Source organism: Staurois parvus, unplaced genomic scaffold (assembly GCF_062004578.1).
Source record: "Staurois parvus isolate SC_StPar_1 unplaced genomic scaffold, SC_StPar_1.0 ptg000439l, whole genome shotgun sequence".
Classification (NCBI taxonomy): Eukaryota; Metazoa; Chordata; class Amphibia; order Anura; family Ranidae; genus Staurois; species Staurois parvus.
In genome coordinates this window covers 4,552,501-4,568,347 of record NW_028318235.1, presented here as the reverse complement: position 1 = coordinate 4,568,347, position 15,847 = coordinate 4,552,501, and the positions used below count along the sequence as shown (strand labels likewise).

The following is a 15,847-nucleotide window of genomic DNA, read 5'->3' as shown; positions in this document are numbered from 1 at the left end:
ACAAAAAAAGCCTTGTTTGTCCTAAAAAAAATTATGTGAATACTGATACAAAGACAGCAAGCTCTTGGTGGAAGCAAACTAATTAACCGGTTTCTTCCAATTGCCATAGAGAAAAAGTTGGAAAAGCAGGTAAAAAATCTTTGCAATCTTAGGGGCCCTGAAAGCTGGAAATAGCACTGATAGAAGCAACAGGCTGGGTAACTAGATTCAGAGTGGTGCTCACTGCATTAATAACAGCCAAATTTGTCTCCTTTAACTTGAGTAATAGCAGTAGACTGGGTAACTTGGGATCCAAAGTTAACTAAAGTGACTGTTGCTGAGCAGTAGACTGTTGCTGAGCAGTAACTAAGTGAAATTCTGTGTGGCTTTTTTGCAAGCCAGAGCAGCAGCTTCTTCAACCCTGCTTGAGGTGGAGTTCAAAGCATACATGACATTGTAACAAATGTATGATGTCAGCACTTCGTTAACACCTTCTGCAGCAAAGCCAGCAGGAAGCGGAGAATAATGGTGCCCAGTAAAATATCAGTGCTGACGGCAATTGGCCTACTTCTTGAAGTGAGACTTCAGAAGCAGAGCAAGCGCTGGGGGCAGTGCCAGCAGCTCTGGACCTGGAAAGCGATTTGCAGCTAACTTAACCAGAACTGGGTAGGAAAAGCACCCACATTGAACCCATTGCCTAAAGCTCATTTCTAGGCTAGTCCCCGGCATTCCATCCAGCAGGGTTTGGATACAGTACTGTCCAAAAGCCAGGCTGAAGATGACCAGGCTGGAAGGCTGTAAACTAGAGGGACGCCTCTAGCAGCGGTTTAGTCTGAATTGAAGAAAAATTTAAAAAATGCTTGCAAAAATCACTGGCTAGGCTTTAAACCACAGGGCCGAAAGAAACTCCGCTGTCCTAGGACACCTGTAAGTAAAAGAGAAAAAAAAAAAAAACCTGAAGCATGCTGATGGTAGGTGGGGATTATACCTAGGCTTGCTGGTCTGCAGTTTTTGTTGTTTTTAACCCTTTTCAATCCTCCTGTACACATTATAGTAACACCGAGTTTTAAAACTTTGGCCCCCAGACAGTTTTTTGTTAAATGTATAAAGTATAGTTTTTGGTTTTATTTTTGAGCTCTTCATTTGTAACTAACTGTAACAATCTTTTCAATTCATGCAGTGAGAGAGAAACTGTGTTTGGATCCTGACAGTGAAATTGCCACTACGGGGGTTAGAGTGTCTCTTATTTGCCCGGTAAGGTTTAGAAAAGTAACTTTAAGCAGAAATGGCTGCATTGATGTCATATTTCATATGAATGCTTACTTGTTTTGTGTGGTGTGTTTTTTTTTGTTTGTTTTTTCAAAAAGTTTATTGGGTTTTTGCAAAAAGAGGGGGAAAAAAAAAATCTTCCCTTTTTGAGTTTGCAATAAAGTTAACTGTAAGTTGCTGATTATTTAAGCCTAAACCTCATCTCCTTGGCAAAAATGGGGATCATTTGCTTAATTTGTCACCTTGTTTCAGAGAGAAAATCCAAATGTGGTCTGAGATCTTGGGGCAGCGTGAGGGTCAAAGCTACATCAAGTTGTAGATAGGAACAGGAAATTCCACAATATCAAGATAGGCCCAAATATGTAGTTACTCGGTGGCATGGAGGCTAACCAAGGGGGCTATCTGTGCTAGCAGGTAATATTTATGCAGATCAGGTTCTACCAACCCTCTAGAGTTTTTCTATAAGACATGGATGACAGACCTTGGTCGCAGGGGTCCCCAGATGAATTGTAAGAGTTAACTTTTTTCCTGCTGCACTGTGAATGTTTTATGGGTGTGTTCAATAAAAACGTAAGAAATTAGAATGGTTTGTGTGTTATCAACTTAAGCACATTGTGTTTTTCTATTGTTGTGACTTGACCAAAGGGGTTCATATACTTTTCTATACTATAAAGCCTGGTGAGTACACAAAATTTCCACCCCCTGAGTGTTGGGATCATTTCTAATGGACATTGCCAGAGGCTTAAGCGAAGTGACAGATGGCAGACGTGAGAGGGGAATTCCCCATCTGGTGCCTCTGGATTTGTAAGGTCTTTGCTGAAAATCACTTTTCTTAATAGTACCGTAAGGCATCAGGGGTGTCACGCAGCCTCTGGTATTTTTGTACAGCATCCAGCATTTTCAGGACGTACGTCTTCCAGCTGTTGGCACTATGGAAATGCATGACATTAACCCAGGGCAGGTGGCATTCAGGAAAGTCCCAGCATTTAGAAAGGGATGGTAGTCAATCTGTTTTATCCTGCTTCACCTGCACACTGTCATGCTGCCACAGCCGTGTGGTTACGTTTTGGAGGGTAGGACTCTTTTGAAAGGGGTAGGGGATCTTGAGATTCTGTTGGGAAAGAGGGTGGACTGAAGACTCTGATGTGAGAGTTTTTTAGGTGGTGGTGGGGAGGGTAGATGAGGACTCTGATATGCATGTTCTCAATGGGTCGCATAAATCGGGAAAATGAGTAACAAGGGATAGAGGATGGTTATTTTAGGTACCATGTTAAGCTGCAGTCTTCAGGAAATTGGAAACAGGATGACAGTCAAGTATGACCCTTCCCATTCCCACTATGCTCAATTTTTTGCAAGGGCTTTCTTTTAGTAATTATTTTCTTGCAAGATTCTTCAGTTGCTGCATAGCAACTGGGAATCATTTTGCAGCTTTCTAGATCAGTTGATCCTTGGCATATGCTTTTAGACTTTCCATACCCTGCTGTGAGGGAGAAGCAGGGCTCATCTGTAATGTGTTTTCACAGCACTTGACTCTGCTGAAGGCACCTTCCTAGACACCCTTGGTGTAATAAGTGAGTTGGCGGCAGAATGCTTTATAGATCCAGGGCTTTGAAGCACCCATCTGATGAAACTCAATCCCTGAAAATACCTTAGGGAAGTATGTCCACTGGGAGTTTAAAGGCTATTTGAATGGGGCATGTCCTGTGGATCCTGCCTCTTATTTACAGTCCATTTGCTTGAGATTGAAAGGCATCTCGAGACAACAGTTGATAGGTCACCTTTTCCCTTTTGGGAGTCTAGTGTGCTTAAACAGCCCCTCGAGTCCCCTAAAACTCAGGAGCGCTGGCTGTGACACGTTCAATTGCAGGCTGGTGGTGGGAGGAAGAAGTGCAGGGCCATTTTTAAAACTGGTGCCATGTTTCTGTGCTTGTTGCTGGCGTCTCCCCCTTCTAATGAACCTGACGATAGCTTGGACAACTGTCTCCTGCCTTAGAGGGAGATACCCCTCAAGGGGTTGAGACTATCTTCATATTCTGGTAGGAATTTTCAGCTCCTATGTCTGAGTTGATGGAGTCAAGTCAGCTGACTCCAATGCAGGGGCTGCAAGTGTGCATCCACACCCTCCCCTTCAGAGTCTCCTACTGATCTCCTCTTAGCTGCAGCTGCTTTTGCACTCGCTTGTGCAAGCTGTTTTGTATAGTGATTTGGTCTAATCCTGAAAAATAAAAATGTAAACTTTTTTCTTAAGCCTTGTACATGAGATGAGAATATCGGACAAATGTGTCTTTTTGGTTGTGTTTTGCCCATTTTGTTTTGTCACTGCAACCTCTTGTTGGCATGACGATGGACGATTGATATATACATGTCAGGCATTTTGAGTGGCTAGTATTGTATGTCTTCTCTTTTCTCTTAATGTAATGTACATTGCCACGATATGCAAATTAAATTTCATATACTGTATTATTTATCAGTGCCTTTTATTAAAGACATGGAAGAGTACAGCGTAAAGAACAGAAGATCATCCATAAACAATTTTTCTGATCAAAATGGGAGGCATCTTTTGACTTTTTGTAGCCAACCTTGCCCCAGGACATTTCATTTGGGTCCAGAATGTGGTATCCAGGGGCTACAACCAAAGGTTTCTTTTCTACCTCTGCCCTGCTTCATATTGTGAAGCCTGACAATATTGTCTCAAAGTTTAGTAGATGTTCATGCTGCTCTGGCACAGCTTCTCACTTGAGAGATTATAGCCATTTTTCTGGAAAAGAGGGTTTCTACTGGAACCTGTTTAACATTCCCAAAGTGAAAGGGGGCTTTCTGAACACATGTGGTGCACACATTGCTCATGGAATCTTCAAGGTCGCTCATTGCTTGCCTCGGTCTGCAATTTCTGGTCTCTGTGGGCATCCAAGATGCTTACTGATATGTACCCATCTTTTAGGTACTTAAATACTTCCTGTGCTTTACTTTGTTCTATCCACTGCACCTTGCGTTTTCACCAAGATATTAGCACCATTCCTTGCTCTGCTTCTCTTGGGGCCACCTTGTAGTAGGATACTTGGATATCATCCAACTTGAGGATACCGTTGGTGTCCAACAAACTGTTTTGGTGGATCCTGAAACTGCAGAAGTCTGTGCTTGAACCAACTGATCACTTAGAGTATCTAGGCCTTTTCCTGGTTCTTGCTTTTGTTCAGGGTTTTCTCCCACAGAACAAACTCGGTTTCCATGTTCAAATGCTACAGTCCAGGAACTGGCCAATACTCCGCTTTTGCATGAGGGTTCTGGGCCTAATGGTATCTTCTTTCAAAGCTCTTTCATATGCCCAATTCCACTCCAAACCATTACAACTCTGCATTCTGGCTGTGTGGGACCAAGGCCCAGTTTCTAAACCATCTCATGCACCCAAAACCAGGGTGACTCAAGTCCTGGCCTGGAGTCAGGGGAATTCCTTCCTCCCAGTAGTTTGGAAATTTCTTGCACTAGATACCAGCCTGTCGAGCAGGGTAGTCCTGAACACCCTCTTGTTGCATGGGAGTTGGTCAATGGAAGAAGCTGAACAACCTTCTGGAACATCATCCCTTTTTAATCCTAGACCTCTCAACTACAAGGTCATTTGACCAGGATTCAGTCTGATAATGCGGTGGCTTACAGTAACCACCAGGCAGAAACCAGAAATCTGCAGCTCAAAAAGAAGCCGACCAGATTCTGGTATGGGTAGAACTTTGTTCAAGCGCTATCTTCTGTGCATATCCCAGGTTTTCAAAACTGGCAGCAGACTCATCACTGCCTGAACTCTTGACCCCAGTGTGTTTCAAAAACCTGTCTCGGTTCAGGGATGCTTGACATGGATTTCCTGGCTTTCACACTCAACAACAATCTGAGCAAGGTTGTCTCAAGTCCAGAGATCCTCCAGCCTTCTCAGTGGATACTCTAGTGACTCTGGATCAGTTCTTCTTTCTCAAATATTCCTTTCTTGCTTGCTCCACAGGATCAAGATGGAAGGGATTCACCGGCAAGGATATTGCTATTAAGATTACACCTAAATCAACCATTTATCAGATAATTGGGAACTTTAAGAAGAGAGGTTCAATTTTTGTGAATAAGGCTTCAGGGTGCCCAAGAATGTCCAGCAAGCACCAGGACTGTCTCCTACAGTTGAGGGATTGATTCAGCTGAGGGATCGAGGCACCACCAGTGCAACCAGCTCAGGAATGGCAGCAGGAAGGTGTGCGTGCATCTGCACGCACAGTGAGGCGCAGACTTTAGGAGGGTGGCCTGGTGTCAAGAAGGGCAGCAAAGAAGCTGCTTCTCTCCAGGAAAAACATCAGGGACAGACTTTTATATTCTGCAAAAGATACAGGGATTGGGCTTCTAAGGACTAAGGTGAAGTAGTTTGCTGTGATGAAGCCTCTTTCTGATTGTTTAGGGCTTCTAGAAAAAAACCTTGTCCAGAGAAGAAAGGTGAGCGCTACAATCAGTCCTGTGTCATGCCAACAATAAAGCACCCTGAGACCATTCATGTGTGGGGTTGCCAAGGGAGTTGGCTCACTCACAATTTTGCCTATGAACACAGCCATGAATGAATAATGGTACCAATACATCCTCCGAAAGCAACTTCTCCCAACCATTCAAGAACCGTTTGGTGATGAACAATACCCACAAAGTTTTGGGTCCATGGCTAGGAAACTCCCCAAATCTTCTTCCTTCTTTTTAATTTTATTATAGTTTTTTCAGAAATACAATTTCCATTTGCAATCGCTAAAAAAACCCCCACCTTTATTATAATACTCTTATTTGTCTAACAATACATCATATCATTGACAATGCTCCTAGTATCTTTTTTTTTTTTTTTCTCCTCTTGCCCTCCCCCGCAGTTTTAATTAATTTCTTTCTGCTCATTCTAAAAGCATATTACTTTAGTATTTTTATCCTCCATGACTTTCTTTTTTTTTTTTTTTTCCTTTCTCTTTCCCTAGTACTTGTATTCTAGGTATGAACTTGACCTTTTAAATTCTTCCCACCTTTCCAATCTTCTATGGAAAAATCTCCATCCTATCTTCCTCCATGTGGTTGAGTTCTTCCAATTTATAAATCCTCTCCACCCTTTCTATCCAATCTTTTACACTCTGTGATTGTTGTTTTTCCCAAAACGTAGGTGTTAAATCCTAATAAAGGAGACAAATGTCTGGTTCCTTTGAAATGTTGACCTCCGTTATTTCCTGCATTAAGTTTGCTATGCTTCCCCAGTACTTTTGTATTTCGTGACACTCCCACCACAAGTGAAACATTGTGCCTCTATTTCCACATCCCCGCCAACATAAAGGTGAATTATTTTCACTTATCCTATGTGCAACACTGTGTGATTTATCATCTTGTCAAAAATTTATAGTTCATTTCTACCTCCATATTTACATTTCCATGAATTAAACTATAAATTTTCTCCTGTCTTTTCTCGTCAATTGATTCCTAAATCCCTCTCCCATTTTTCTGTATATTGTGGCCTTATATCCCTACTTATACCAGTGAGTATCTTTATATATTTTTAGAAGTCCCATGCTTCCCATCTTCTTGGGTTTCTAATAGGTGCTCAAAAGGATTTCAGTCTTCCTTTTTTTTCTTATTGTTTTTGTGAGATTTCCTATAAAGTGTTTCAACTGAAAATAACGCCATATATCCATTTTTCGTGAAAATTTCCCTCTTTCCAATTCGTTAAGTGAGAATATTTCCCCTCCCTTCATTATATCTTTTAATTGTGCTTCTTTCTTCTTTATCCACTGTGATACTTTCTTTTCCTGGAGGGAAAACCTCTGTGTTCGCAAGGGGCATTAACAGTGAATTTAATTCCCATCCCATCTGTTTGTGTAAAGCATCCCAAACTCTACATTACGTGTAAATAAACTTGTGTTATCTACCAATCCACGGTACTGAGGAGGCAACCAAATATTTCTACATAAATCTGTACAGCTTAATGTGTTTTCTATTTTTACCCAGCTTTTCCCCTGGGCGTTGTACAGTCAAAAATTCTTGCCAATATTACTGAATTATAGTATCTTTTTATGTCTGGAACACCCAACCCACCTTTATCTTTGTCTCTACTTAGAATATCATAGCTAATTCTAGGCTTCTTATTCCTCCAAATAAATCTAGTCAGGATTTTTTTAATCGTACCAAAATACGCCTCGGGTAGTTTAATTGGTATCATTTTGAAATTTATATAAAATTTTTGGAACAATCACCATTTTTATCAAATTTATCCATGCAATCCATGACTGAGATCCCCATCCTAGTTTCTTTAGTTCATCCTTAATCTCATTTAATAGTGGGATACAGGGTGGATTTGATTTAAATCAAACTGATTTAAATCACTAGTCAGTAAGGCTTGATTTAAATCATAGTTTTCTACATAGACTAATTCTTGCTGGTATAACTTTAATATGCAAGTAGATGAAGATTTTTAGAATAACTTTTCATATTAGGTTTTATCCCCAGTTTAATAGGTTAATCATTCATATTTGGACAACTTTTCTGTTGTACTTAGGAAGGAGAAAAATAATCATTCCCTTAATAACAATTTAAATAGATTTATTCAACTGAAACAATAACATTACAGCATATGTTATTTGCTTAAACAAACATCCATGTTTGTTAACTAATTTGGCTAAACAAAATATATATATTTTTAGAAACTTAGACTGTCAGCCCCTTCCTCCTCACACTTAGTTTCACTTTCTTCTTGTGCAGATCTATTCCACTCCAAACAATCAGAAAAATATTGTTTCTATTCACTGAACTTCTTGAAACTTAGCACTGAAGGGGTTGATTCTGTATTCATAGGTTTGTAGAAGTTAGGATTAAGGTCTTTTTCTTAACTCTGTTCATGTTATAACATTTTTGCTGTGAAGAAGAGGCATGTGATCTCCGCTGAGTCAAATTCAGTTTTGAGAACTGCAAAGTAAACCAAGCATCTGTGATAATATCTTGTAGGTAGAGAAACTGCCCAATAATCTTACAAAACCTCTGGAAGAGCATGACATGGATTAATGGAATTTATTTACCAAAAAAATTAAACATATACAGCCTTATTCTACATAATCAAATAACTAATCTTTATTTCATGATGGAATAACCTTTTGGATGGTAATATATTTTCCTCAAAAAGCATTTTATTAAAAAAAATCCGATTTTTAAATCAAAAAAATCCGATTTAAATAAAAAAAATCAAATTTTTTTTTTTTTAAATAATTGATTTTTATCCACCCTGGTGGGATATAATTTGATATAGGTTTTTTTTTATAGATACCGACAATTTTATACCAAGATATTTTAATTCTTTCTCTCCAGACAAAGGGGAATTTCTCCTGTGGCATTTTTTTTTTTTTTTTTTTTTTTTTTATCTCTAGTTAGGTTTATATTTAATATCTCTGTTTTAGTTGGATTAATTTTCTAATTTGACATCTCACCATATTCTTTTAAAGATTTCATTAAATTTGGCAGTGTTATCCTTGGGTTTCCTACATAGAACAGCATATCATCTGCATAAGCTGCCACCTTATGCTCCATCTTTCCTACCCAAATTCCTTTTATGTCTATATTATTCCTTATGGTGGCCAGAAAGGACTCCAAAGACAATACATATAACAATGGAGACAGAGGACATCCCTGTCTTGTTCCGTTCTGCATCTCCATATATTCTGACAGATCCCCATTTACCATAATTGCGGCCAAGGGTTTACTATATAATTTCCTTATCCATTCTCTCATTCTAGGGCCCACTCCCAAGGTGCCTAACATATATCCCCAATTAACTCTATCAAATGCTTTCTCGGCATCTATCGAGAGTATCAACGAAGGAGTTTTCTCCTTCCTACTTTTTTGTATGAGAAACTGAGATCTCATTCCATTATCTCTACCCTCCCTCCCTGGGACAAACCCAACTTGGTCCATATGTATCCACTTCTACATTAAATCTCTCAACCTGTTTGCTAGTACTTTTGCATATAATTTAGTGTCTGTATTTAATAGATATCGGTCTATAACTTGCACAATGGGTATGGGTATCATCTTTACCTTCTTTACGTATAAGGACAACATGAGCTTGCAGGGATTCCTTCCTCATTTCCATCTCTCCTCCCAGGGCATTCATATATATCCTCAATTTTGGTATTAATATTTCTTATAATATTTTACTGCCTGGGCTCTTCCCAGCTACCGTACTTTTTAATGCTATTTGTATTTCTTCTTGTGTGATTTCTATTTCCAAAGATTTTAATTCACTTAGTTTCAGTAATCCCGCCTTTTTTACATATGCCTGTCTTCTTTCTATTTTTCTTATCTCGTCTTCTCCTTTATAACAAGTTATATAATATAATGCCCCATGGTACTAAACACTTTTATTATATCTTTAGTTGAGTATACTAGTTCTCCTTTGTCATCTCTTATTTTCGCTATAAAGTTCCTAGATTTTTATTTTTTTTTCCTTTTGGGCCCTCATTAAATTTTCCTGGATGATCTCCCCATCTAAATCTTTCACTTATTTTATTAAAGGCTCTCCTCTTATCCTTTTCCAATAAATTATTTAATTCTTCTCTTTAAAATATCTTTTGCATCCCCTCTTTTGTTATTTTATATTTATGCATCGGCTCTAGATTGCCAAGTTCTCTAAGGAGTGTATTTTTCCCTTCTTTCCCTCTTCTTCTTAACTCCTATCGCTATTAGGATGCCTCTAATATAGGCCTTTATGAGCTTCCCACACAGTAGCCACCGACACTTCCTCAGAATCATTTTCCTTAAATTGCTCTATTTCCTTCTTAATTTTCAGATCCGTCTCTTGTTCCTGAAGAAGTGTCTTATTTAGCCTCCATATTCTCCCTCCACTCTGCTCATTTCCCCATAGTAATTTCATTGTAACAGGAGCATGTTCAGAAATCGACATGGTTTCAATATTTACTTTAACTATAGACTCAATAAGTCGATCCAACAGTATGTGATCCAGTCTCAAGTACATCTTATGTACCTGAGAATAATACGTGTAGTCTCTATCTTTCACATGCCTAACTCTCCATGCATCTACCAGTTGACATTGATATAGCATTTTTTTTTTAGGTTTTTCAAAGACCTACTACCCTCTCTATGTACCAAAGAGGTCACATCCATCTGTGGATCCATACAAAAATTAAAATCTCCTGTCGCAATCAAACCACCTTTTTTGAAACCATTAATTTTCTTGGTGTATTATTCAAAAATCTCTCCGGTTTCTTATTCTGACAATAAATGTTTGCTAGTGTGCTTTCCATTTCCTGTAATCTTCCATTTAAAAACAAAAATCTCCCTTTCAGGATCTACCCATCTTTCTTCCAACTTAAACCTTATATTTTTCGCAAATCCTATTGCCACTCCCTTTTTGCTCGTTTAACCGGAGAATCTGCATAGAACCATTCTGGGTAATGCCTAGATTGTAACTTCACATTTTGTTTCTTGTACTAGATGAGCCTCTTGTAAAAACACCACCGAGGAACACCTATGTTGAAGCTCTTTAAGGGTCCTAGATCTTTTCCCAGGACTATTTAAACCTCTCACGTTATATGTTACGAAGTGAATCTCTTCTATTTTTCCCTTTTTTCTCTCTTCATCCCTCTTCGCCCTCCCCCTCTCTCCCTCATATCTTCCCCTTCGTTCTCCGAGGTTTTTTCAAACTAATGTACCTCCAACTAGCCTCAACCTTTTCTTCCATCTCCTCCACTCTGGACAATATTTGCCCCAGGTTTTTATGTATTTTCGCCAATTCTTGTTTTATGGATTTCTCCAATCCTTTGAACATTTTCTGCCATTTCTGTTTTAGTGGGCTCTGTAAGCTCTTACTTTGTTCTTCTACATTTCCCATCTCACCTTCTTCCATTTCCATATGTTGACTGCTATTAGTAATTCCTAGGGATAGTCTGGAGTTTTCTCCAACACTATTTTCCATCTCCCTCCTTCCAGATATTTCCTGTTGTCTTTCTGGGGTCTGTTTCTCCTGTAGGGGTATATACTTTTTAATTGCACCTGTTTGGGAAGCCTTAGTCCCGCCTCCTTTTAGGCACTTTTTTTCATACTGTTTGTAATATTTTCAGTTTTTCCGGATTCTGGTGATTTACTTTTTTTTTTTTTTTTTTTTTTGAGCTATATCTCTAAATTCAGCTCAATTGTATCTCTTCCAGGGGGACTTCTGTACTTTCTTTTTTTTTCGTTTCTCTCTCCTGCTCTCCCCCACCAAGCTCTACTTCTTCTAAGGCTTTGTTTTATCTTTTATGCTCCTTCCACTCTTTTTTTTTTTTTTTTCCTTTTACTGCCTTCTCCTTCCTCTCTACTCCTTTAGACCTGCTGGGTGAACCCCCCCCCTTAATTTTACAGCTCATCTACATTCCCCCAAATTTCTTCCAGAACAACATTCTGCGGCTTTCACTCAACCTCCTGTCGGTTTTCTTCACTCTCTCCTGGGTGAGCAGTGCTGATCCTTCCCGGTTGGGGGCTTCAACAGTCCCTTCTCTTTTGGGCAGGTTGCACAGGATGGAGGGGTTCTCCCAGCTTCTGTGGGGTCCTGGCAGCCACGGTCCCTTGTGCGAGAGGTGGGGGAACCGGCGTCTCCTTCCCTCAGAGAGCGCCGGCCGGCTTCCCACCTCCCAGTGCTTCCTTGCGGCGGGCCCTGTTGTCCTCCGTGCTCCGAGGTATTCAGGCACCACACCGAGAGCGCGGTCAGACCGCCACAGCAGCCGCCCCCCCCCCTCTGGGAGATCCCCAGTCCACTCACTCTCCACCACCGGCCGTACTGAGGATCCTCTCCTCCACTCCAAAGGGTCTGCACTATTCCGCTGAGACCACTGCTCTCCCCGGTGAGTCTCACTCCACAGGCAGGGCACACGGAGGTATTGCAAGCTGAGAGCCCTCACATCAGGCTCTCACTCAATGCCATAGTCGGGCTCCGCCTCCTACCATTCCCCAAATCTTAATCTCATTGAGAACTTGTGATCAATCCTCAAGAGGTGGGTTAAGAACCCCACAAATTCTGACAAACTCCAAGCACTGATTATGCAAAAATGAGCTGCCATCAGTCAGAATGTGGCCCAGAAGTTGATTGACAGAAGGTAGGGCGAATTGCAGAGATCTTAAAAAAAAAAAAAAAAAAAAAAAGTTAACAATGCAAATATTGACTTTGCATAAACTTACTGTAATTGTCAATAAAAGCCTTTGACACTTATGAAATACTTTTTAATTATAGTTCAGTATACCATAGTAACATCTGACAAAAAGATCTAAAAACACTGAAGCAGCAGACTTTGGCCACAGCTGTAGATCTTCCATCCCAAGGACCAAGTTCATATTTTTGCTTCTCAGTGATTGGCTTTAATTGCATTGCTGCTAAGCCCCTAAACGTCAAGAGCTGGATTTCTATCTGTTTACAGTTCTCCCTATGCTTCTGAAAACTAGGAAGTCAACTGCTCACAGGGTCTGCCCTTACACCTGGAAAGCATATTCCTCATAGTGCAAAGCAGAGATCCCACAGAGTACTTCCTTTTGATGAAAATTGCTTCTTTTGTCTAGTCTGGCCTAGATCAACATTTGGCCTTGAGTAACATCCAAGGTCAAATCTTGGCACTAGTGATTCTTTTAAAGGTTTGCCACACACTTGGTGAAATCCTTTGCATAGGGGGTCAGGCATATTTGTTCTTTCTCTGTTCCCCAGTTACCCCATGGTATCTCAACTTAGTTCTACAAAGTAGTTTGGTAGGGGAGGGAAGGGAGAGGGGTAGTTGAGAGGGAAGGAATAATGGAGCGGAAAATGGGATGTAAGAGAAGAGGAGATTAGCCCCTTGAAGGATCGCTTCAGCCTAGCGTTTCAATCTAGCAACAGGGAGAGAAAATAAAAATTGATGCTCATAGTTGCAGTGCTCTCAAATCAGATTGGCAGTGATCTCTCCATGGGGACCAGATCTTCAAGAATTTGTCCTGTTTATCTTCCAGTTTGGCTGTCAATTTCTCATTGACCATAAAGCTGGTCAGGCTGTGTTTGACTTCCTGGAAGCTGAAAGCAGGTGCTTTCCAAGAATGAGCAATAGTTTGCTTAGTAGCAATAGACAAGAAGGTGTTTAACATGTTTTTTACACACTGCCTGTATGGGTTTGAGTAGTAGTGCCTCGACCGGGTTTTTCTGTAGGTTGTAGTGGAGGATCGTGTCTTAGTGAGTACACCCGAATCCAAAGCCTACACGCACTCACAGGTCTACCATATGTTGGCCATTGTGCCCTCCTGTCCACACAACTGGAAGCAGAGACGCGCGTGGCCGGGTTTACTGATACGATCTGGTGTAAGATACCAGCGCATAAGTACTTTTTATGAGTTTTCAAGTGAAATTACATTCCTCAAGCAAGTGGCTGTGGATGACCAGATATCCTTCAAGTCTTCCTCCGAAATAGCTACGTAATGATTGTGCGCAATAGAGGCATGGAAGCTGTATGCGACAGCCATCTTGTTGAAGTCTCAGCCATTTTGTTTTCATGAGCAGTGACCTTCCTCCCTCCCTCCCTTCTTCCTCTTGTAAACTGGGGGATTTGTAGCTGCAAGTTTTTTTTTTTTTTATTTTTTTTTTTTTTTTTTTTTTTTTTTTAAGGAACTTCAAAAGAGCCTCTTATCTTGACTAAAACACAATAGATGCCAGTGTCCAGACCTGGTTAGAGCTCTAAATGGTTAATTAGTCTTGACAGGATGTCTGTTTCCATGAACTATGAAAAACTCTTCCCTCTGACCTACCGTAAAACAATAACAACTCGGTCAAGCCTGTCACACATTACCTGTAAGACCATTAAAGCTCTAGGAAGAGCGTGCCATAAAACATCTATTCCACAACAAACTATTCCACTTACAATTCATAGAATTCAACAAGAACAGGACACGTTAATATCAGGTATATATTTGAATGGGGAATATCATACCGAATAAATCCATGTCATACATGACTACCCTAGCCCATACAAAAGGAGAGAAAGCAGTCTCCTGCCTCATGGGTGACAAAGGTACGCTGTGTTTGCTATCCCTGGATGCAAAATTAAATTCTGTCAGTTTCTAGAATACCACCTGCACATGTTGGAAGTTATTAGTATTAAACTGTAGTTGGGACTTGGTCATAAATGTGGTGACCTCCCAGCACCCATCCCTTAAACTGGATGATTGGTCAGTTGTTCTGTCAACACCCCTTTTGATATAGAAAAGGGGGTTGACAGGACCTGGTAAGGAAGCTCTTATTTTAATATCGACCAAGAAACACCCAAGAAAGCCACGGCAACGTTTTTGCTTGGACAATTGGACTCTGCTAAAACCAAAACTTTGCAAGTATTCTGCATTTTCACCTTCTTTTATTTCTATGTTGCATTATTGTTCTCTGTGTGTCTTTTGTGACATCCTTCCATGTAAATATTTTAATTGCACCATTTGACATTTTCATTAGAAAACCCTATTTTGAAAAGTGTTAAAACTATCTCTAAGACTTTTCATGCAAACTAAAGAATCCCTGTCTCTTGAAGAGTGCTACTGATAGTAATCCTCTGAATATACCTGTCTGCAGTGACAGTGTGTGTTGCAGACATCTATGCTAAAATCAGTGTTATTGCTAAGATTGTGAGTTTCTTCCTCCTCAGTAAAATAGCGGTGGTGGCAGTTTAAAGAGTTAATTGCTTAATTAATCCAGTGACAGTCGCTCTCAGGCTGCTGGCACATAGATTGTGGCCCTGCGAGCTGAAAAATCTCTGTGTGGGGTGCAGCTGAGGGTGGCATTGTTGCGCAAGTTGGGTTTTTTGTCACAAGTTGGTGAAGGGCAGCAGTCAAGCACTGCGTTCGTCACAGCTACTCCTAGGTCTTGTTCCCAGTTCTCCCACATCCACCCAGAAAACCTCTTTATATGACGAGACCTGGAGAGTGGAGGTCTGTACGGCCTTTACTCTCAAACCATGTGAGTGTCAGAAGGGCAAATTTGTTTAAAAGGAGGGAATGAACAAATGTCTGAGTTGAATATAACGAAAGGGTAACCCTGACAGCGCTTTGTGCATACTGCGAAAATAATCAAAGGACTTGACACCTTTAGAGTCCTGCAGAGAGTTGAAACCTTTTTTGGTCCACCACTGGAATCTGAGGGGGGCTTCAAATCCAGGAGGGAACAGAAGGCAATTTGTCATGCTCAGTAGCAGGAGGTATGGAGATATGCCACTGGAATATTTAGTAACAGACTTTAAGGTAGTGGGTTAAGGAAGGAGCCAGAGAGTGGGTGTTGAGGATGTGATAGCCAGAACAGGGATTTAGAAGCCATGTTACCACATTCAATTTTGTCCAACAGTGTCCCTATGGGGTTTCAGTAGTAGATTGGAGTCGAGTAAGCGGAACCAATTGAGCCACACTGTAATAGTGGAGAAGACTCGGAGTTCCCAATCCCCCATTATATTTGTGTCTGTACAGTGTGGACCTGTTAATTCAGGGTCTAGTGGTATGCTGAATAAATGAGAACTTTGTTTTGTAGGACCCGCAGCACTACTGGCGGGACTTGGACAAGTAAAACCTGAAAGTAGTAGAGGAG

General features: G+C 40.5%; 1 protein-coding gene across 1 annotated transcript in view; it reads left to right on the top strand.

Annotated features, from left to right (window-relative positions):
- Positions 1–15,847, top strand: part of PIAS4 (protein inhibitor of activated STAT 4) — a 138,409-nt gene that overhangs the window by 106,100 nt on the left and 16,462 nt on the right. The window contains exon 8 of the mRNA XM_089687897.1: positions 1,160–1,233. Coding sequence (XP_089544023.1) covers positions 1,160–1,233 — 74 coding nt within the window. The remainder of the gene's footprint in view (positions 1–1,159; positions 1,234–15,847) is intronic.